Here is a 19,635-nt window from a genome sequence, read left to right as displayed (position 1 = left end):
AAGCACTGCAGAGGTTTTGCGAGTTGCCTGTTGCAAATACAATATCCCTCGGGCCTAAGGGGTTTTGTGGAGGCCACCTGGGACTGCCACCCTGTGTTTCCCACTCAGGCAGCCAGCAAAACCTGCCCAGCCCCTGGAGTGCCTATCTAGAGGTCAGCATGCTGCTGTGGTCTAACAAAGCTGCTAAACAGCTCAACATAACTGCCATTTGCTCCTGTTATCTTGAGTCCTCTCCTTGCCCCAGGAGCTCTTCTAGCATTCTCAAGAATTCCTAGGAGATAGGAAATCATCTTTTCCAAATGAAACATTTTGGCTTTTTTTTTTTTTTTTTTTTTTTTTTTTTTCCAGCAGATATCATGAGCTGAAGATGAAACTCCATAGCTGAAATTCCTTGCCACATAAGCCCAGCTGCTTTTGAAGATGTAATTCATTGCAAGCCCGAAAGGTATGATCATAAGACCAAGAAGAGGAAGTTATCAAAGATATGACCAGTGCATCCCTTAATTGGAGGACACATGATGTAGCCCAGCACAGTGCTGATGTAAAAGGACTGTGACGCAGCACACTCTTTTTATTGCTGGTATTGGTAGAGACACCATCACTCACACCGCAGCCTGATCATACAACAGTGGGCGCTGCCTGGTAATGTATTTTCCTCTGTAATTCAGATTCGCATAGCAGCTATTCTGAGGGTGAAAAAGCATTGACTACTTTTTTTCTCAGTTGCTTGCTTCTTGTTGCTACCATGGAGGCTGTTACTATGAACATCTGGACTATTTCAGAGGGCAGGTATGTCTCAAAGTGTGAGACCCACTGGGAGAAGGATGAAAAAAGGTACACGGATGGTGAAAAGATCTGTTGCTCACACTGTTAGATAGAAGTTAAGCTCTAAATTCTAAGAGCCTGGCAAAGCATTAAAAATCTTATGTAATATTAACTGTGTATTACAAATACATCTTTGCTCAGTGCAGGAGCAAAAGGTAGTTAAAATGTTTCTGTTTATTTCAAACTGTGCTTATTTAATAAATATTCTTCCTAGAAATCTCTAGAAGCTTTGGTTCATGAGTCAATAGTGGCTTCTGGGTGCAAACGGTAAGCAATAAGGAAACAGTGAAAGTATAGATACCTCTTCATAGTGCAAGCTCTTACTTAAAATGAATTCCCTTTATGTGGCGTCTCTCCTGACAGCAATTTCCATCATGTTAGTTCTTCAGTTATATAATCTTCCTACCATTAAAATTTCAAAGATGGGTCTTGCTGCTGCTTGACCCAGCCTGTGTGGAGGAGCACAGAGAACTCTGCATGGACTCCGGTGGGAGCTGGAACTGGGAATACCCTCTGCTTTTCCACCGCAGCCTGTCATCTGTGGTCATCAGACGCTAAAGAAGCTCAGCCAGCAGAGCCGAGTAGGACCAGACATTTGTAACAATGTTATTAACAAATAGCAATGGTATTTTACACAGGCACGAGATGCGGTTGTTGGTTGCAGTCCTGTTCTTGATGCAAGCAGCTGCAAACTCAGATGATGTCACCACGAGTCCAAAGACTGTAAATCCAGAGACATTCATGAATGTTGTAAGTCAGGAGAATATTGGATGTCCTCTCTGTCTGAACATTTGTAGATATTTAACTGGGTGAGAGAGGGCCATGGAGGGATGCAGGGTGTGTGGTTAGGGCTGTAGTAGCCATGTGTACTGGTTCTGTGGTGGCACATGGCATTGTGCTGTCTCCATACCACCATTAACGAGCCCTGAATGAGTCCTCATTCTCCCTGCAAATTAAGTGCAATTAGTAGAAGCAGGTTAGTTAGAGACAGCAACAGTCTCAGTTTGGATTGAATCAGACTTCTTCCTTGAAGGTAGAAAGTCCTGCAGGCTCCTCTCTCCTCGCTCAAACATGTGACATTCACTTGTGCTCCTTGACAAGGCAGCAGCCCCACCACGAATTTAAAACCCCACTAGTGAACCCAAAACCCAGTGCCAGCAGTAGTTCACTGGATACAGACCCACGAGCACACAATGCTGAGGGTTTCACACAGACCCTGCTCCTAGCAGACCCAGCAACACAGCTCCGCAGGCAGAGACTGAGATGAAACCAAGAGCTGAGCCGTGAAATTGCTGAAATTAAATGCCTCCAGCAACCACATGAAAAAGCGGGCATGGCAACCCAGAAGCAGGAGCACTGCTTGATTTCACCAGAATGAAACGTCCCAATCTGTTGGATTTGCAGTGTAGATAAAGCCGAGGTGAAGCCCCGTGAGCCCTGTGACAAACCACAGGAGGCCTTTTCAGCTGAGCTATCTATCCCTGCAGGCTAGGTAGGCCTGTGAGCTTATCTGCCCCGCCAGCCAGCTCGGAGGACAGCACGGCATGTTTTGCTGCTAGTGCCAGGTGTCAGAAAACTCTTCTGTTTTCAGCCCTCGCTTCCAGAGGAATCCACATGCACACGCTGTGCTCAGGTCTGCTGTATCCCAGCCCCAGGCCCACATCCCCTCCTGTTCACAGGCCCACAGGCACCAGCACACAGAACATCTCATCACACGTAGGCCTCACTGGCTGACGTTTTCCTGCAGTAGAAGCATTTAAGTGGGGTGAGTTTCTGAAAGAACACCTCAGGTAAAAGATTTTTTCCCAACAACAGGTTTCTGAGTCCTTTTGGCTAGAGAGAGTGAAGACAGTGAGGATAGTGATACTCGGTGTGGAGACATCTCTCCATACTGTTCTCCTTGCTCGGCAGGGGCATCCAAGATGATGAGGGATGTGCTCTGTGTTGACTGACTGTGCCAGCTATGTAGGTTTCCATCTTGTTTTTTCTTTTCCCAGAGCCAAGTGATCTGCTACAGAATGTACCCCAGCGAGGAGTATGAAATCCTCACTCGTGATGGTTACTATGTCAAACTGAACAGAATTCCTCATGGGAGAGAATATCCTAGGAACACAGGTATGGCTCTATTTGGCAAGGATGCTAGCAAACAGGTGTAACCTCTCAGACATACTGTTTGATTTTTGGGTGGCCCTATATGGAGCCACACGTCCCTTCCAGCTCAGGATATTGTGTGATTCATTGGTTCTATGATTCTAACGAGCAGCTACCTGAGATCCAAGTGAAGAGATGAATCTTACTGGGCCAGTATTTATCACTAATGCAAAAATACCAAATCCATGGCCCTTCTCCAATTTGTAGTCAAGGCTTTAGCAGCCAGCACAGGAAAGTATGCACACAGCACAGGAACCTCTTTTGTTATCAAGCAGAAACTCAGTTTAAAGGCTCAAAGGATGCAGACATATCTTAAGAAAGCTCCTCATTTAATTTTTTCACTGAAAATTTGTGTCTTTGAGGTGTGTACTACCTCAGTGACAAACCTGTAGGTCTGAAAGTGTGTGGATGCCACGATCTGTCCATGTCTGCAGTGCTGAGCACATAGAGATGAGCACAGGGGACCTGAAAGGTTTGGGAGAGATGTCAGCAGCTCTTCAGCCTGTGACAATTGCAACACAACTACAGCCAAGATTTCTTAATGTCCCTGTTTTGATACCCTCTCTCCAGGCAATACAAAAGAGTATTGCATGTGTTCTGACAGTGCTAAAAGGAGGTCACAGTAGTCTGAAATTGGTAGTAGCAGAGGAATTCTGGTTCAATAAAACACGTGTTTATTTCACATCTAGGCCCCAGACCTGTTGTGTTTCTTCAGCATGGGCTACTTGGTGATAGCAGCAACTGGGTCGAAAATCTGGCTAACAACAGCCTTGGCTTCATACTAGCAGATTCTGGCTATGATGTGTGGCTGGGAAACAGTCGGGGAACACGCTGTTCCCAAAGACACCAGCGTCTTTCCCCTGACCAGACTGAATTCTGGGATTTCAGGTAAGCTGGGATGGATTACAAAAGCTGGCAAACTCTCCTGTGTGTCACCCACCTCTAGGCAGAGGTGGATGCCTCCGCACAGGCAAGTCAGAGCATCTAGTCCCATGAATGGCCACCCCCAGACCTGCCAGAGGAGCCTGAAGGCAGGGAGGCTGGAAGCACCTGTGCAGACCTGCCTGGTGACATGGTGCCAGTATCTCAGTGCAGACTCCATGGGTCTCCACCCTGCAGAATCCAGGACTGCCTGTGGATGTCCCAGACCAGTCCTCCTAGCAAGGTGCCTGCAAGCGGCAATCTCTCCCCCTCTTCTAGATGTAGTCCCCAGCGTAAAGGAGGGTGGGTTAGTGAAGGGGCCAAGATGATCTTAGAGGTATTTCCCAACCTCAACAATTTCAATGGTTCTATGATTGCTCTGAAATAGTCTGGGAAGTGAGTTTTCCTTCTACTCAGAAACAGTCTGAGGTAAGTAAGACATTTTAAGCTGCTACTGCCTGCCCAGCACTCGTCTCCAGACTTATAAATATGCTTGCAGTAGAATAGCTAAGGAACTGCATCTACACTTACACTCCATCATGCTAAAAGGCACATGAGCAGGACTCCCTGTCTCTGGCATCCTGATCTGCAGAGCCAGATCTTGATCTGCAGAGTTGTGCATTGCATCTGAAATGCTGTATTGTATTGATGGCCAGGTTCTGCAGATTCCTAGCAATGGTTATGGGAGGACTAAGCCTCCTCAATGGAGGATAAGGCCATGGCAGGAGAGATGACTTTGGACTGCATGTAGCATCACCCACCTTGGTCATGGGAACTTTCTGTTGGGAAACTACCTGCAGATGTCAAGCTCTTCTGTATATACCCTTGTAACTCATTCTCTGATCCTGTCTTGCAGCTTCCACGAAATGGCCATATATGACCTCCCAGCAATGATCAACTTTGTCCTGCAGAAAACTGGCCAGAAGCAGCTGTACTATGTGGGCTACTCTCAGGGTGCCACTATCGGTGTGTTAGAAGGCGTTGGGGCATCACCTTTCTCCATAAAACAGGGAAGGTGTTGCCTGGACCACCTCGAAAACATTCACTTTGCCATTTGTAAGCAGAAAGTGCAGGGAGGTCCTACATGTGTGAGCGACATGTGAAGCAGGCATGTTAGGACATCTCAAAGGTCCCTTGCAACACAACAGCAGTGCTCTCCCTAAAGGAGAAATGGGAGGACATGCATGTTCCTACAGTAGTAGGAAAGTGCTAGGTGACCACAGTCAGGTCCTGAAAAGCAAATTCCAGCCTGGAAAGAACACTGGGTTGCAGTGTTCCACACCAAACAAAAGTGCATTCTGCATGGAGTTCAAGGCTTGTGCACCCCAATCACAGTGCTTTTTTCCACCAGCTAGACCAACATGGGTATGAGGTGACCTAAGGGACAATGGAAGTAGACACTGGGAGGTGATACTACTGTTCTTGTCTCCTTGTGAAAGGGGCAGGATGTCCCACTAGTGTTAGTCATTAAAGTGCTTTGTCAGCCACAGGAATAGAAATGTCTCCTTCTGGCTAGCACTAACACTGAACAGAAAGTTCAGAAGCACAAATTCCAGATTCCTAATTCAGACTAATGTCAGCTAAACAGACATAGGCAGCAAGTCCATGCAAACCCTAAGCATCTGAACAAAATCCAACAAGTCTCAGATTGTTTTTCTGTTTTCTCAGCATTCATAGCATTTTCATCCATGCCAGAACTGGCTCAGAAAATCAAAACTTTTTTTGCCCTGGCTCCAGTAGTGACAATGAAGCACGTTAAAAGTCCTGTCTTGAAAATGTCGTTCCTTTTTAACGGAAAACCCGATATGCTTCAGGTATGAGATCCATCCCTACTCTAATCCCCTGAATGCTAGAAACAGGACATGGTTTCCAGGCCATCTGAAGCAGCAGAAAGCAGCTCATTGCCACAGATGTAATAGCCTGCGGAAGGGAAATGTAAGAAGCTACCTTCACCATTTGTTTCCCTAGATCCTACTGGGCAAGACAGATGCTTCACTGAGGATGAGGAAACTGTGGAGATTTCTTCCCAACCTGTGCAGGCACCCACTCCTGCACAAGCCCTGTGCCAACCTATTTTTCCTGCTGGGTGGCTTCAATGAGAAGAACCTCAACATGGTGCGTCTATCCATCTGTCCAGCAGACTCAAAGCAAGGCTCTCAGCAAGGTCTGGAGGCCCACGAGTAGCTACCAAGGACTTGTGCATGGTCACTGGGCTGGGCTGGGTGTCCTTGAGGACCTGCTGAGCATGGGCTATGGGACAGCACCTTGCGGGGAGATTCCCGCATAGGGACAGCTGGTGTCCTTTCCTGGGGATTGGAGACTTTTGGTTTCGGGGAGGAAGGCTGCTCTTGGTGGTGGAAAGCCTAAAACTGCCGACCTACCAGTTGTCATCTACTAGCCCTGGAGGAAGTGAGGCTTGGTAGCGCATGGGGAACTCTGAGGCTAAATGTTGCTAACAGCTTGTTTCTTCTTCCAGAGTTGTATAACAGCAATTGATTTTTAATGGAATTTATGTTTGTGAACCTGACCTAACTCTCTAGGCAGCACAACACAGCATAGGCTCCTGGAAAGCACAATCTGGCAAATATTGTCCCTGTTCCTATTCACCTGCAAGCAATGATATCTTGAGTATGTTTCCTTGCAGACCCGGCTAGATGTGTACACAGCCCACTATCCTGATGGTACGTCTGTCAAAAACATAATACACTGGACACAGGTATGTCCTCTGAATGGCCTCACCCCTTGGCTGGTCCCTGAACCTGGTGTCTCCACGTGTGAGAGAGCATGTGTTGATGCTAGCAACTTGTGAGGGAGGAAAGGGATAAAACAGAGCCTGCAGAAGGGGCTTTGGATACAGGCAGAGCTGCTCTGTTTCCCATTATTTGTTCTTTTTCACTGCACTGAGATGTGTGCATTGGGCTGCTCTGCTGGGAGCCAGCCCTTGAGAGTCTTTGAGGTATGGGACCCACCCTTGAAACCCAGTGGGTTGCAAGGGACCCACTGAGAAAACAGTGGCCCTGCCACATGTCCCGCTGCATGGTTATCCTTTCCACCCAGGTGAAGACATCAGGAGAGTTTAAAGCTTTTGACTACGGCAGCAAAAACCAAGCTGTGTACCACCAGGTAGGGGTTGCAGTGCTGGTGTCCAGAACACCTGCATCCAAACCCACAGCCAGGCTCACACTAAGCCTGTCCTGGGTGCTGTGGGGCTAGGTGAGATTTTAGGGTTTCCCAGATGATTCTCACATCCCTCCAGGAGAAACCTCCCTACTACCAGTTGGAGAAGATGCCTGTGCCCACAGCAGTGTGGTCAGGGGGTGAGGACTGGGTAGCTGACCAGAGGGACATCCTCCTGCTGCTGCCACGCATCACCCACCTCATCTCCTACATACACATCACTGATTGGAACCACTGGGACTTCATCTGGGGCCTGGACAGCCCTGAACGCCTCTACAGCTGCATCGTGGCTATGGTGAAAGGGTCCCAGTAGCACAAGGCCCAGCTCAGCAGTGCCCCGAGGAAGCAGGGGGGGATGTGATCAGTCCCCAATAGTGGTACACTGGGGATGGCTGAGCCAAATTCTTCTGGGCTGCATCAGGGGGTGCTGGGAGGGGCCCTGGCCCTGCTCATGGCTGGGGGCTCGAGTGGGGTGCGGAGAGCCCTCTTCACCAGGGCTGGGTCACGGTTCCTCTGCTGTGCAGTGGTGCTCTGCATGTTCCCACTCTGCTGAAAAACGTGCAAAAACACGGTGCTCCCTCCTCCTCAGCACCCCCCCTTCCCCCCCTCAAAAAAAACCCCATAAAACACAACAGAAATAAGAACTTGAAGGGGATTTTTTGTGCATTGCCGGAGCTCAGTGCTGAGGTGAGGGTTAAACAGCAGCACTGCCCGAGCTCAGCCCTGGGGGTGAAGGTTCAACAGCGGGGCGGCCCCACGAGATCCGGGGCGGCCCCGGAGGCGGGCGGACGCCATGGAGCGCGGCGGCGGCGGGCGGCGGGTGCTGGTGGTGGGTGCGGGGATGGCGGCGCTGGGGGCGGCGCAGCGGCTGCGGGGCACGGGCAGCGTGCGGCTGCTGGAAGCGGGAGGCCGCGTCGGGGGCCGCGTCTGCAGCCTCCCCTTCGGTAGGGAGCAGAGGGCGCGGGGTGCGGGGGTGGCAGCGGACCCGGGGTGACGCCGCCTTCCTCCCGCAGCCTCGGGGCTGGCAGAGCTGGGCGCTCACTGGATCCACGGGCCCTCGGAAGGGAACCCCGTCTTCCGCCTGGCTTCCAGCTACGGCCTGCTGGGCCCCGGGGCCACCGAGGAGGAGAACCAGCGGGTGGAGGCCAAGGGACACCCGCTGCTGCCTGTCATCACCTACGGCAGCTCAGGGAAGGTGCTGAGCCCCGAGCTGGTGAACGGCACCCGCAGCCTCTTCAGCGAGCTGCTGGGCTCGGCCCAGGCTCTCGTGGGCAAGGAGGAGCTACCCGCCAGCAGCGTGGGGCAGTACATGCGGGCAGAGATCGCCCGGCTGGCCTCCGCCTGGGATGAGGACAAGGATGACAAGCAGCTGCGGCTGGCCGTCCTCAGTTCCTGCCTCAAGCTGGAGTGCTGCATCAGCGGCACCCACAGCATGGACACGGTGGCCTTGGGGTCCTTTGGGGAGTACACCTCGCTGCCCGGCCTGGATTGCACCTTCCCAGGGTGAGCAGGAGCACCGGGAACACCCTGGCAGTACGTGGCAGTAAAGGAAGCTGTCTCTGGTCCCATCCTCTCCTACAGTGGCTACAGCAGCCTGCCTGAGCGCATACTGGAGACCCTGCCCGAGGGCACTGTCCTGCTCAACAAACCAGTGAGGTCAATCCGGTGGCAGGGGTCCTTCCGCGAGGAGGGGGACACAGACAGGGACTTCCCTGTCCGGGTGGAGTGTGAGGATGGCGACTCTTTTCTCACTGACCATGTTATTGTCACCGTCCCACTGGGTGAGGCTGGAGGGGCTCTGCCCGACCACTGCATCACCCCACTGAGCCCCTGGGGCAAGTGGCCTGGTTGCAGTGGAAGGAAGCCACCTCACCTTCTCTCTGTAGGTTTCCTTAAGGAACAGCATCAGGACTTTTTCCAGCCTCCCCTGCCTCAGCGGAAGACAGAGGCTATTCACCGCCTGGGCTTTGGCACCAACAACAAGATCTTCCTGGAGTTTGAGCAGCCCTTCTGGGAGCCTGAGCAGCAGCTGCTGGAAGTAGTGTGGGAGGACGAATCACCTCTTACTGAGCCTAGTGCTGATCTGAAGGCCAACTGGTTCAAGAAGCTTGTTGGCTTTGTGGTCCTCCAGCCACCAGAGCAGTAGGTGGCCCAGTGCTTTGGCCCTACGCAGTGCTGGTTTGGGGGTCTTTCAGGGCGATGCGGTCTGGAGCAGGTAAGGCTCCTGGCTGTGCAACTCAGTCCCCACCTCCCATCGGGTGCTCCTTCTCCCCACCAGGCTTGGGCACGTCCTCTGTGGCTTCATCGCTGGCAAGGAGTCAGAGTACATGGAGACACTGAGCGACGCTGAAGTTCTCAGCACCATGACTCATGTCCTCCGCACACTGACAGGTACCTGATCCCCCACCTCTCCAACACCTCCATATGCAGGAAGAGGCCCAGCAGGCCGGGAGCTCTGTCCAACCCTGAGATGTGCCCCATGGCCCACAGGCAACCCGCACCTGCCCATGCCCTGCAGCGTGCTGCGCTCCTGCTGGCACAGCGCTCCCTACACACGTGGCTCCTACAGCTATGTGGCTGTCGGAAGCTCCGGGGAAGACATAGACATACTGGCACAGCCACTCCCCGAGGATGCATCTGACCCAAGGGTAAGGGCACGGAGGGTAATAGCATGGGACTTGGGACAGCTCCAGTGTGAGATGGGGTGTGCAGTAGCATGTGCCCAAGGAGCACAGACTCTGTGCAGGGTCACTTGGGTCCTCTGGTGTGGAATGGCGGGACAGGGTGGGGAACACCTCATCTCTTAAACTGAGGAGGCATGGCCCGCAGAATGCATCCCAGAGCCCTCCGGGCATGGGGCACTTCCCCAAGGTCTCTGTGTCCACTCAATGGGCCGGTGTGAAGGGACAGCCTCAGGCAAGCTGAGGGCACATGTTGCTGCGGGCGGGCCTGATGCTGCCCCCGGGCCTGACCCCCTCCCTGCAGCCGCTGCAGGTGCTGTTCGCGGGGGAGGCCACGCACCGCTCCTTCTACTCCACCACGCACGGCGCGCTGCTGTCCGGCTGGCGGGAGGCCGAACGCCTCAACCAGCTCCCGCGGGCCGTGGCCCGGTCGTAATAAAGGTTCCTTCCCCACAGAGTTCCGCCTGGTTTATTGCCCGCCGGCCGCTCATCCTCCGCGGACCGTCAGTACCAGTTGGTGCCGGCGATCATGAAGCGCGTGTCGTCCAGCGGGGCCGTCGCGGGGCCTGGCTTCGGGGCGGCGTCCGGGGGGGCCTGCGGGGCGGCAGGCGGCTGCGACGGAGGCTGCGAGGGAGGCTGCGAAGGAGGCTGCGAAGCCACGGGGGGCGCGGCGGGCGCCGGGCCCAGACCCGCAGCTGAGCTCCGATGTTCCCCGCTGGGCCGCGGCTCCGCCATGACGCTGAGAAAGCGCTGTGTCAGGGCCGGGCTAGGCCACGCCCCCCGCCGCGACTGCATCCCCGCACTCACCTCCCAGCGCCGCTCCGCTTCCTCCTTCCGCTTCTCACGGCCGGAAGTGACGTACCGGAAGTGTCATGAAGCGCTGGGTGGGACCGCTGCGCGCCGCCGCCGCCGCCTCGGGGCCCTGCTCGGAGTCGGGCGGGTTCCGCACCCGCTTCGATTTTGGCAGCCGCGATGCGGCCTCCTGGTTCCCCGGGCACATGGCCAAAGGTGAGCGCCCGGTAGCGGCGGGGCGGGCCCTTCCGTCGGTGCGTCCGGCCGCTACGCTCAGCGGGCGTTGTGTTGCAGGGCTGCGGCAGATGCGGGCCTCCCTGCGGCGTGCCGACTGCCTCGTCGAGGTGCACGACGCTCGTATATCCTTAGACGCCGAGCCCTGCGCTGTGCCCCGCTGCCAAGTGCTTCCAGCTCCTAAGCCGCTCGAGCAGCACCGGCACCCCGCACGGCATTCAGACTGCCTCCCGGCCTCCTGCTTTCTCCAGCACACGCTGTCTCCTTGCCGTACCGCCCTCCGGGTACCACGGGTGCCCCTGTTTTCCATAACGTCCCATACCAGTCCCCGACCCAGTTTTCCCTTACGTCTGTGCCTGCACATAGTCATTCACTCACTCTCTTTTGGTCCCTGTACCCATATTCATCTGTCCACGAGGTGGTCTGCTCTCAGCTCCATAACCCCCGAACCAGCCCCCATGCCCCTCTTTTCGCTATGATCTGCTCCAGCATGCAGTTGCTTCACCCCCCATTTAAGCCCTGCACCTGTGCTGTTAACTTGTTCCAAGCCTCTTCACACCACAAGCCACACCAGCCCCCCATTCTCCTGTTTTCCCTCATACCACAGTTCTCCTTAGCAGCTACACATCCCACTGTCAGGCCGTAACCCTGTGCTGCAGGAGGTGCTGGGCATCCGCCCGCATCTTCTGGTGCTGAACAAGATGGACCTGGCTGACCCACGCCAGCAGTCAGTGAGTGCTGGAGGCAGAGAGTGGGCTGGGACCTCACAGGGCTGCAGTGGGACCATACTAGTGAGCTTCTGTCCCCACAGAGAGTCCTGGAGCAACTGAGGCAGCAGGGATGCTCGCATGTTGTCTTCACTGATTGTCAGCGGGACAGCAATGTCAAGAAGGTACTGTGCTGCTGCTGTGTCCTCAGTTGGCCCTGAGACTGCAGTGAGAGCATCCTCTCCACTTCCCACAGATTGTGCCCCTGGTCGCCAAGCTAGTCAGCAGCAGCCCACGCTACCACCGGGCTGAGGTGAGGAGGGGCAGGGAGGCTGCAGCCTGGGTATGTCCTTTGGTGGAGCACAGCACCTGCATGTGTCCTTGCTTTCAGAGTACTGAGTACAGCATCATGGTGATTGGTGTGCCCAATGTAGGCAAGTCATCGCTTATCAACTCTTTGCGGAGGTTGCACCTCAAAAAGGGTACACCCAAGTTTCTGTAGCATTGGGAGGTTGCTGCTCCAGACATCACACACCACCCTCACTCTCTCCTTTTCCCCAAAGGAAAAGCCACAGCAGTGGGTGGTGAGCCAGGTATCACCAGGGCGGTGCTGACCCGGATCCAGGTACTATACCCCCTGTGGGTGCTGGTTGCAGTGTGTGGGCTTTCTCCCATGAAGCGCCTCATCACTTTGCAGCAAGGCCTTGGCTAAGAGCCCCTGCTGAGCCTGTGGTCTTGGTGGTGGGGCCGTAGGTGTGCGAGACTCCCCTGGTGTACCTGGTGGACACGCCAGGTGTGCTGCCTCCAAAGTTGGCCGATGTGGAGACGGGGATGAAGCTGGCATTGTGTGGTATGGGGCCATGGAGCCGGGCAGCCTGGGGCAGGCTGTGCGGAGAAAGCTGACAAGGCTGGGGGCTTCCCTCTGGCAGGAGCCATCCATGACCACTTGGTGGGTGAGGACATCATGGCTGACTACCTGCTGTACATACTGAACCAGCAGCAGCAGTTTGGGTGAGTGGGGAGCAGGGCATGGCTGGGGCACCCTGAGGTGCGGGTGGGAGCCGCATCCTCTCTGCAGATACATGGAGCGCTATGGACTGCCCGAGGCCAGTGACAACATTAGGCATGTGCTGAAGTACGTGGCAGTCACCCTGGGTAAGACGCAGAAGGTGAAGGTGCTGACAGGCACAGGTGAGCATGGGGTTTGGGGATCACTGGACTGTGGGCTCTGCTGAGGATTGTGGCGACCCCCTCTGTCCATTCTGCAGGGAATGTCAACATGATGATGCTCAACTACTCAGCTGCTGCCTATGAGTTCCTGCGGGCCTTCCGTGCTGGGCGCCTGGGTAGACTGACGTTGGACTGAGGGTCCTGGAATAGAGCAGGGCTTTCCACATCTCCCCCAGCTCCAGGTGGTGGCATGGTGTGATTAAAGCTGCTTTGTTCCTAGATGGGTCACGTCGTGATGGCTGCATTCCTCCCCGCTGGGACTGGTGGGAAAGGGAAGGGGGAGGCACAGCCTCTGGGGAAGCCCAAACCGTGCAGGTGCCACCTGTAGCCCCAAGTAAAACCACAGAGGCCTTGGTGCAGGTTGTTACAGCTATCCCTGTGCCTGCACCCAGTCCTTGCTTGGGCCGTGTCCAGCCACACGTGGCGTCACCCAGCTTTGTTTCCACATCGCTGTTGGATCGCTGAGGAACCCAGTGGTCCCAGTGGGTGCCATCAGTGGTGCAGGATAGCAGCAAGCGGACAAAGCCACGACATGGCCCAGCCCCATTCCACCTGTTCTGGTGCCACCGATGTCCAGGCTGTCCCATTGCCTTCGTGGTACTCCGTCTCTGCCCGAGCCTGGTGTAGTGCAGCTCCAGCTGCTGCCCCAGCTGCTGCCCCAGCTGCTGCCGCCGCAGCCACACGCAGGGCCCCGCCATAGCGTGGCAGGCCCCTGTGCCGGCTGCGGGCAGCCCCCCGCGCCATGCCGCGTGCAGCCCCCCGGGAGCCCCCACGCCCGCCCTTGGCGGCGGCTGGTTGGCAGAAGGTGGCAGCAAGCAGTAGCAGCACCCAGCAGCAGGCCACACGCTGCCTCATCCCGCTGACCTGCACACAGGGAGGGCTCTGCTGTGGGCAGGTGCCCACCTCACTACATGCATGCGCGATGCGTCTGCGTGCACCAGCCCCGGCCCTGTGCACGCACCCAGTGAATCTCTATGAGCACTGCACATGCCAGGGCCATGCACACACTATGGCTTACAGTGCACCCATAGATGGTGTGTGAGTGCAGTCACATCATGCATGGGCTGCAGACATCACATACACCAACACGGCCTGTACAGGCATGCAGGCAGCCATGAGGTCTTCCTATGCCTTGCACGTGCACCTATGTGTGGGATGCATGGTGCATGCATGCAGCCCTGGTCACAGCCTGCATGTGCATGGGTTGTGCGCATGCCACATGCACCAACACAGGGATTACACATACATGCCACATTCACAAAATGCATGTCGATTGCACAGACACATGGATTGCATGTGTCACATGCACCAACATGTGTGCTACATGCCCTGGTACCTGGGGTGCACAAGCACACAGTTTGCACATGTCTGCCTTATATGCCAACACATGCATTACATATCTTGCATAATACATGGATTGCACAAATATGTCGCATGCACCAACATATGTATTACATACACTGACACATGGATGGCATGTGTGTGTCACATACATCAACACACATGCCACACGCGCTGACACACGGGTTGCACAGACACGCATGAGCCACGGTGCTGTCACCAGCCCTGCACATGCACTTGCACCCGCAGTGCCCGCTCACACGCGCGGCGTCTCGCTGCACACACTGCACGTCCGTACGCGCTCCCCACTGTGCACGCCGCAGCCACAAGCACGAGCTCCGGCACACCCGTGCATGGCCAACACGCGGCCGTACGCACCTCTCCGCGCGGCCCCCGGGGCCGCGCATCCGCGCAGCGATCCTCGACGCCTTCCGCTCCCACGTCCCGCGTGGGCGCCTTCCCTCCGCGCTCGCCGGCCCCGAGATGCCGCCCGCTCCTGTCCTCTCCTCTCCGCGCCGGGCGGTGGGCACGGGGCCGCGCTGCGCGCCCTCGGACGACGTGAAGCGCGGACACGCGTGGGGTGCGGCGGGGCGGGGCCCGCGTCGGCCAATGGCACAGGCGCGCTGCGGGGCGCCGGCAGCGCCGGCCAATGGGCGCGGGGCGGAGCGAGGCTGCGGGATGGCGGGGGCGTGGCCGCGCAGCTCCGCGCCGCGCAGCGAAATGGCGGCCTCGCTGCGCGCCCTCCTCCGTCCCGGTGCCGGTGTCGCGCGGCGCCGCGCGCTCCTGGCGGCACTCCGCCCTCTTGTGGCGGGGCGGGGGTGCAGCGACGGTGAGCGAAGGGTCGCTGGCAGCGGGCGCTGGGAGGGGAGCTCTGCGGGGAGGGGGGGAGAAGAAAGGGCACCGGGAGCCAGGCGCGGGCAGCGGGCTTGGGCCGTGCTCAGGACACCGGCACTGGGCGAAGGGCACGGGAGCCGCCCCCTCGGAGCGCGGAGCCCACCGCCCTCCCGGGTGAAGGTCGCCCCGTAATGGCGCGCGGTCACCTGGCCGCGCAGGGCCCCCGTTCCGCTTCCTGCAGGTGCAGAAGGCCGGGGCGGGCGGCAGCGTGGGGCTGATCCGGCTGCAGCGGCCCGAGGCGCTCAACGCGCTCTGTGCGGGGCTGATGGAGGAGCTGCGGCGTGCACTGGACGCCTTCGAGGCCGACAGGCAGGTGGGAGCAATTGTCATCACCGGCAGTGAGAAGGCCTTTGCAGGTACGACCCCGACTCCCTGTGGTCCCACCTCCCACCTCTGGGGATCCCAACGCAGCCCTTTGGGTTCAGCATAGGCGGTCCCCCTTGCAGCCGGCGCTGACATTAAAGAGATGCAGAACAAAACCTTCCAGGAGTGCTACAGTGGCGGCTTCCTGGCTGGCTGGGATCGGGTGGCCACCGTCCGCAAGCCCACCATCGCCGCCGTTAATGGCTTCGCTGTGAGTGCCCCTTCCGTGTCCCTGTGTCCTACGTCCGTGCTGCCCGTGTGCCGCAACCTCACTGTGCTTCCAGCTGGGCGGCGGCTGCGAACTGGCCATGATGTGCGACATCATCTATGCCGGGGAGAAGGCGCAGTTTGGGCAGCCCGAGATCCTGCTGGGGACGATCCCAGGTGAGCGTGGGGGCTGTGCGTCCCCAGCGGGTTGGTGGCGTCTGCGTGCCGGCTCCCGTGCCCACCGCCCCACCCCCAGGCGCCGGCGGAACGCAGAGGCTGACCAGGGCGGTGGGCAAGTCGCTGGCCATGGAGATGGTGCTGACTGGGGAGCGGATCTCGGCGACGGAGGCCAAAGCGGCAGGTAGGGGTGTGGGTGAGGCTGGGGGCACAGTGGGGACCTCCCCCACCACCTCCCTGCTTGCCCCCAGGTCTGGTCAGCAAAGTCTTCCCCACGGACAAGCTGCTGGACGCGGCCATTGGCTGCGCTGAGAAGATCGCTGCCAACTCCAAACTGGTGGTGGCTATGGCCAAGGAGTCTGTCAACACTGGTACGGGGTCGGGGTGGGGGTGAACTCAGGGATTTGGGAGGCTGAACGGTGTTCCCATCTCCTCGTCCCTCATCTTGTCCCATCTCCTCATCCCCATCTTTTCTCCATCTCCTTGTCCCTATCTCCAGCTTTTGAAACAACACTGACGGAAGGGAACAGGACAGAGAAGCGCCTCTTCTATGCCACTTTTGCCACTGTGAGTACAGGGCTGGCCCTGGACGCACAGGGAGGGTGGGGCTGTGGGACACCCCAGCTCATTCTCTGCCACCAGGACGACCGCAAGGAAGGGATGACTGCATTTGTGGAGAAGCGCAAGGCCAACTTCACTGACAGTTGAGCTGCAGAACCTGCAGACATTCCCCTTTGCTGCCCTTCACCACCCACGTGCCTCAAAATGAAGGACGGGTCTGTTGGCACCACAGAGGGAGCCAGCACCCGGCACTGAATGATGCCGACACTGGGCAAAATCCTCAGCAGGGTTTTGCCTCATTACTGCTATTAAAAGGCTTTCCTGGTGCTGCTGGTGCATCAACATTCTTGTTGGGAGCTCCCAAACTGAGAAGCACTGGAGATCACTGGGAGCCCTTCCCATGGGCTGAACTGGGGCCAGGGTGACAGGCTGAGCCCCCTGGCCTGCTGGACTCCTCTATTCCTGTCAGTAACCAGGCATCCACCAGGCTGCTCAACAAGGAGAGGTTTATTGGGGGCCCACGGGGAGGGCAGGGCTGCAGCCTCGCTCAGATGTGGTAGAGGTGGTCACGGTCCTCCAAGGGGCCATTTTCCACTTCTGCAGACAGAACCAGGCGGTCTCTGCGAGACTGGAGCTCAGGCTCCACCTCAGCTTTGGCTGAAGGGTGGTAGAGATGGTCGCGGTCCTGCTCTGGCCCCACCTGGACCCGAGCAGGGTCTGCAGGGAATAGAGGCCGTGAGGCAGTGTGCTTGGCAAGCTTGGCTTCCTCTGCCTCCCGTGGGGTCTGGATGCTGTAAGAGAGCAGAGGTGGCCCGTGGGGCAGCAGGTCATGAAAGCTGACCCTATGTTGTCAGTGCCTGCTGAGGGCTGAGTGAGTCCATTTGGATTTAAAGCATGGATTAGTGGACTCTTTGGGTGTTCATCTCACGAGTGGCACAGGCACCATGGCAGCACTGCTGCAAGGGAAGCAATAGCAGCTTTGAAGCAAGGCGAAGCAAAACCAGGGCCATGCAGCTTGGAGGGTTTGAGTGACGTGAGGAGAAATGCATGAGCAGGGAGCCCCTTAAATATTAGGAATTCAAAGCAGCAAGGATAATACATCCCCTTAAAGTGCCTAATCATAGAATCATAGAATCATAGAATGGCCTGGGTTGAAAAGGACCATAATGATCATTTAGTTTCAGGGTCACCAGCCACTAGACCAGGCTGCCCACTGATGTTTGCCCACTGCTTTCCCCAGCCCCATCCCAGCCACGGTGCAGCACTCAGCGGTGCAGCCAGTGTGGCTGTAGCCCCTCTTACATCTCCTTCGCCAGATTCTGCTCCGCATCCACGTCCTGTCTGAGACTGCCGAGAGCCTGCAGCAGAGAAGGGCAAGGTGAGGGTTAGCCCTGTGCCCGGCCCTGGGCTACAGAGAGCTGTGGACTCACCTGGGTGCCTTCAGGGGCTAGCAGCAGGAGAGCTGCACCCAGCAGCACGGCTACACCGCACGGACCCATGGTGCCTCTGCCTGTGCACAGCCCTCGCCCCGCACTTTGCCCCTGGGTGTGGTGCAGCCACACGTGTCGTGTGGTTGCATGGGGGAGTGGTCATGCAGGTTCATGCAGGTGTGCCCCGACGTACACATGGTATACATACACCCTGCAGTGCACAGCAGCAGTCAAGTTAGCAGCTGCTGAGGGCTGTAGGTCTGTGAACTCGTTCCTCAACGCCAAAGAATCCAAACCAGGTCAGCTGAAGTAAGCAGTGAAAGGAGAGCAGCCGTACAGCGCCATCGCCATCGCATGGCTGAGCACCTGCTCAGCTGCTCTCAGTGGCTCTCCTGCCCCCTGTACTGGGCACAGCAGGGTTTCTCTCCAGCATGTTACCTTCAGCTCCTGCCTCTGAAGGAAAATGGATGGATTTGGTGCTTTCAGGTCACAGTTCCTTTGCTGAGCCATTTTTGCCATGTCTTAACATGAGTGTTTCACAGCATGCAAAGGAGGGCTACAGAGATGGGGAAGGATCTGGAGGGCAGGAGGTGTGAGAGGCAGCTGAGGTCTGTCTGGCCCAGAGCAGAGGAGCTGAAGGGAGGCCTTGTGGCAGCTGCAGCTCCTCACAGGGAGTGCAGGGACAGCGCTGAGCTCTGCTCTGTGTGACAGCGATGGCTGAAGGAATGGCAGGGAGCTGTGTCAGGGGAGGGCAGCTGGGGGTGAGGGAAAGGCTCTGCCCCAGAGGGCGGTGGGCATAGAATGGGCTGTGCAGGGCAGTGGGCACAGCCTGAGTGCTGGAGCTCAGGGAGTGTTTGAGCACTGCTCTCAGAGGCAGGGTTTGGGTGGTGCTGTGTGGAGCCCAGAGTTGGATTCAATAATCCCTGTGGGTCCATGCCATCTTAGGTTATCCTCTGATTATGTGATGTGATTCTACATCCCATGACAGAGAGTTCCTCCCCAGCATTCCTATAGCCCCTTTGGATACTAGAAGGCCACTCTAAGGTCTTTTCCATGCTTTCTCTTCAGGCTGAATACCCCAGCTCTAGGCCTGTCTCCTTAGCAGAGGTGCCCCAGCCCTCTGAATGTCCTTGTGGCTTGCTCTGGATCCACTCCAACATTTCCATGTCTTTCTGATGTGGCTCTAGTGATGGCACCCTACAGGCCTGACATCCCATCTCATTGCATCCCACTTGCTCCATCCCTGCCCTCCATCTGCTGTTCCTCCCGGCCCAGCCCTGCAGCCACGCTTTTCTCCATCATGTCCGTCATCTGCCTTTCCAACATCACCATGCAATGGCGATGGCGCTGCATGGCTGCTCTCCTTTCACTGCTTATTTCAGCTGACCTGGTTTGGATCCACACTTTTCTGCTGCCCTCCGTCCCTCCACCCCAGCACCTGCAATGCCCATTGTCACCAGATCTGTTAGCCTGGGGTCGGTCTCTCTGCAGGCTGAGGAGCAAGGTGGACTAACCAGCTGTTTTAAACAGAATGAGGTATTTTAAACTCGCATAGAAAGCTGTAGAAGTTGCTCCCTGCTCATATTGGCAAGGATTTTTCAAAGCCTCTTTTATCCTCTATTCCTTCTGGTGAGGAGGGAGGGAAAAGAAGCAATTACAAATCCTTAGCTTCTTGGATAAATGCCATACTAACAGCCTGTGATTCCATTTTTTTTCTTTGTGGACCATTTACTGAATGTCACAGTTTAAAGAGACTACAGGCACAGGAGGCTGTGAGCTCTGTGATTTAACTCTCTGTGGTGGGAACATAAGGAAAATGGTACGTGTGCCTCAGGTGGAGCTTTCCCCCCAGGAGACTAGGGCTAAACAGGAAGGGAGGCACAAGGGGATACACCCTCCTTTGTCAATTGACTTGGGGGTATTTGGGGAAAATCTCAAAGACTC

The 19,635-nt window shown here is 56.4% G+C and overlaps 6 protein-coding genes across 9 annotated transcripts; 4 read left to right on the top strand and 2 right to left on the bottom strand.

Moving 5' to 3' along the window:
- Positions 1 to 1,327: 1,327 nt before the first annotated feature.
- LOC116234773 (lipase member M-like) lies at positions 1,328 to 7,387 on the top strand. The gene is made up of 9 exons (XM_031602550.2): positions 1,328 to 1,575; positions 2,823 to 2,940; positions 3,666 to 3,864; positions 4,754 to 4,863; positions 5,566 to 5,711; positions 5,866 to 6,012; positions 6,542 to 6,613; positions 6,955 to 7,020; positions 7,154 to 7,387. The coding sequence occupies exons 1-9, from the start codon at positions 1,429 to 1,431 to the stop codon at positions 7,385 to 7,387; spliced, it is 1,239 nt and encodes a 412-aa protein (XP_031458410.1). The 5' UTR covers positions 1,328 to 1,428.
- A 456-nt stretch (positions 7,388 to 7,843) lies between these two features.
- PAOX (polyamine oxidase) lies at positions 7,844 to 10,566 on the top strand. Of its 2 annotated transcripts, none has more exons than XM_090144696.1 (7): positions 7,844 to 8,018; positions 8,088 to 8,577; positions 8,656 to 8,855; positions 8,961 to 9,216; positions 9,353 to 9,465; positions 9,565 to 9,722; positions 10,212 to 10,566. In XM_090144696.1, exons 1-7 carry the CDS (start codon positions 7,868 to 7,870, stop codon positions 10,452 to 10,454), a joined length of 1,611 nt encoding a protein of 536 aa, XP_090000822.1. In that variant the 5' UTR covers positions 7,844 to 7,867; the 3' UTR covers positions 10,455 to 10,566. The 2 variants fall into 2 exon arrangements, with proteins under 2 accessions (XP_090000822.1, XP_031458406.2); XM_031602546.2 differs by having other exon boundaries at positions 7,853 to 8,018; positions 10,060 to 10,212.
- Positions 10,209 to 14,649, bottom strand: SPRN (shadow of prion protein). Its single transcript, XM_090144700.1, has 3 exons — positions 14,438 to 14,649; positions 10,563 to 13,582; positions 10,209 to 10,494 (listed from the first exon to the last, which is right to left on the bottom strand). Exon 2 carries the CDS (start codon positions 13,571 to 13,573, stop codon positions 13,211 to 13,213), a length of 363 nt encoding a protein of 120 aa, XP_090000826.1. The 5' UTR covers positions 13,574 to 13,582; positions 14,438 to 14,649; the 3' UTR covers positions 10,209 to 10,494; positions 10,563 to 13,210.
- Positions 10,628 to 12,939, top strand: MTG1 (mitochondrial ribosome associated GTPase 1). Of its 3 annotated transcripts, XM_090144698.1 has the most exons (11): positions 10,628 to 10,763; positions 10,842 to 10,908; positions 11,410 to 11,512; positions 11,593 to 11,673; positions 11,745 to 11,801; positions 11,880 to 11,970; positions 12,052 to 12,113; positions 12,242 to 12,338; positions 12,418 to 12,499; positions 12,567 to 12,679; positions 12,757 to 12,939. In XM_090144698.1, the coding sequence occupies exons 1-11, from the start codon at positions 10,628 to 10,630 to the stop codon at positions 12,852 to 12,854; spliced, it is 987 nt and encodes a 328-aa protein (XP_090000824.1). In that variant the 3' UTR covers positions 12,855 to 12,939. The 3 variants fall into 3 exon arrangements, with proteins under 3 accessions (XP_090000824.1, XP_090000823.1, XP_090000825.1); XM_090144697.1 differs by having other exon boundaries at positions 11,745 to 11,970; XM_090144699.1 differs by lacking the exons at positions 10,842 to 10,908; positions 11,410 to 11,512 and having other exon boundaries at positions 10,632 to 10,763; positions 11,745 to 11,970.
- A 99-nt stretch (positions 14,650 to 14,748) lies between the features above and the next one.
- On the top strand, positions 14,749 to 16,588 carry ECHS1 (enoyl-CoA hydratase, short chain 1). The gene is made up of 8 exons (XM_031602553.2): positions 14,749 to 14,888; positions 15,112 to 15,309; positions 15,400 to 15,527; positions 15,601 to 15,700; positions 15,780 to 15,884; positions 15,952 to 16,071; positions 16,200 to 16,267; positions 16,343 to 16,588. The coding sequence occupies exons 1-8, from the start codon at positions 14,780 to 14,782 to the stop codon at positions 16,406 to 16,408; spliced, it is 894 nt and encodes a 297-aa protein (XP_031458413.1). The 5' UTR covers positions 14,749 to 14,779; the 3' UTR covers positions 16,409 to 16,588.
- Positions 16,589 to 16,771: 183 nt separating this feature from the next.
- Positions 16,772 to 17,781, bottom strand: LOC149916974 (uncharacterized). The gene is made up of 3 exons (XM_090144695.1): positions 17,692 to 17,781; positions 17,564 to 17,619; positions 16,772 to 17,052 (listed from the first exon to the last, which is right to left on the bottom strand). Exons 1-3 carry the CDS (start codon positions 17,758 to 17,760, stop codon positions 16,809 to 16,811), a joined length of 369 nt encoding a protein of 122 aa, XP_090000821.1. The 5' UTR covers positions 17,761 to 17,781; the 3' UTR covers positions 16,772 to 16,808.
- Positions 17,782 to 19,635: the final 1,854 nt, after the last annotated feature.

The sequence above is a fragment of the Phasianus colchicus genome, chromosome 8, assembly GCF_987193195.1.
Source record: "Phasianus colchicus chromosome 8, bPhaCol1.hap1.1, whole genome shotgun sequence".
Taxonomy (NCBI): Eukaryota; Metazoa; Chordata; class Aves; order Galliformes; family Phasianidae; genus Phasianus; species Phasianus colchicus.
This window is presented reverse-complemented; position numbering and strand designations above follow the sequence as displayed.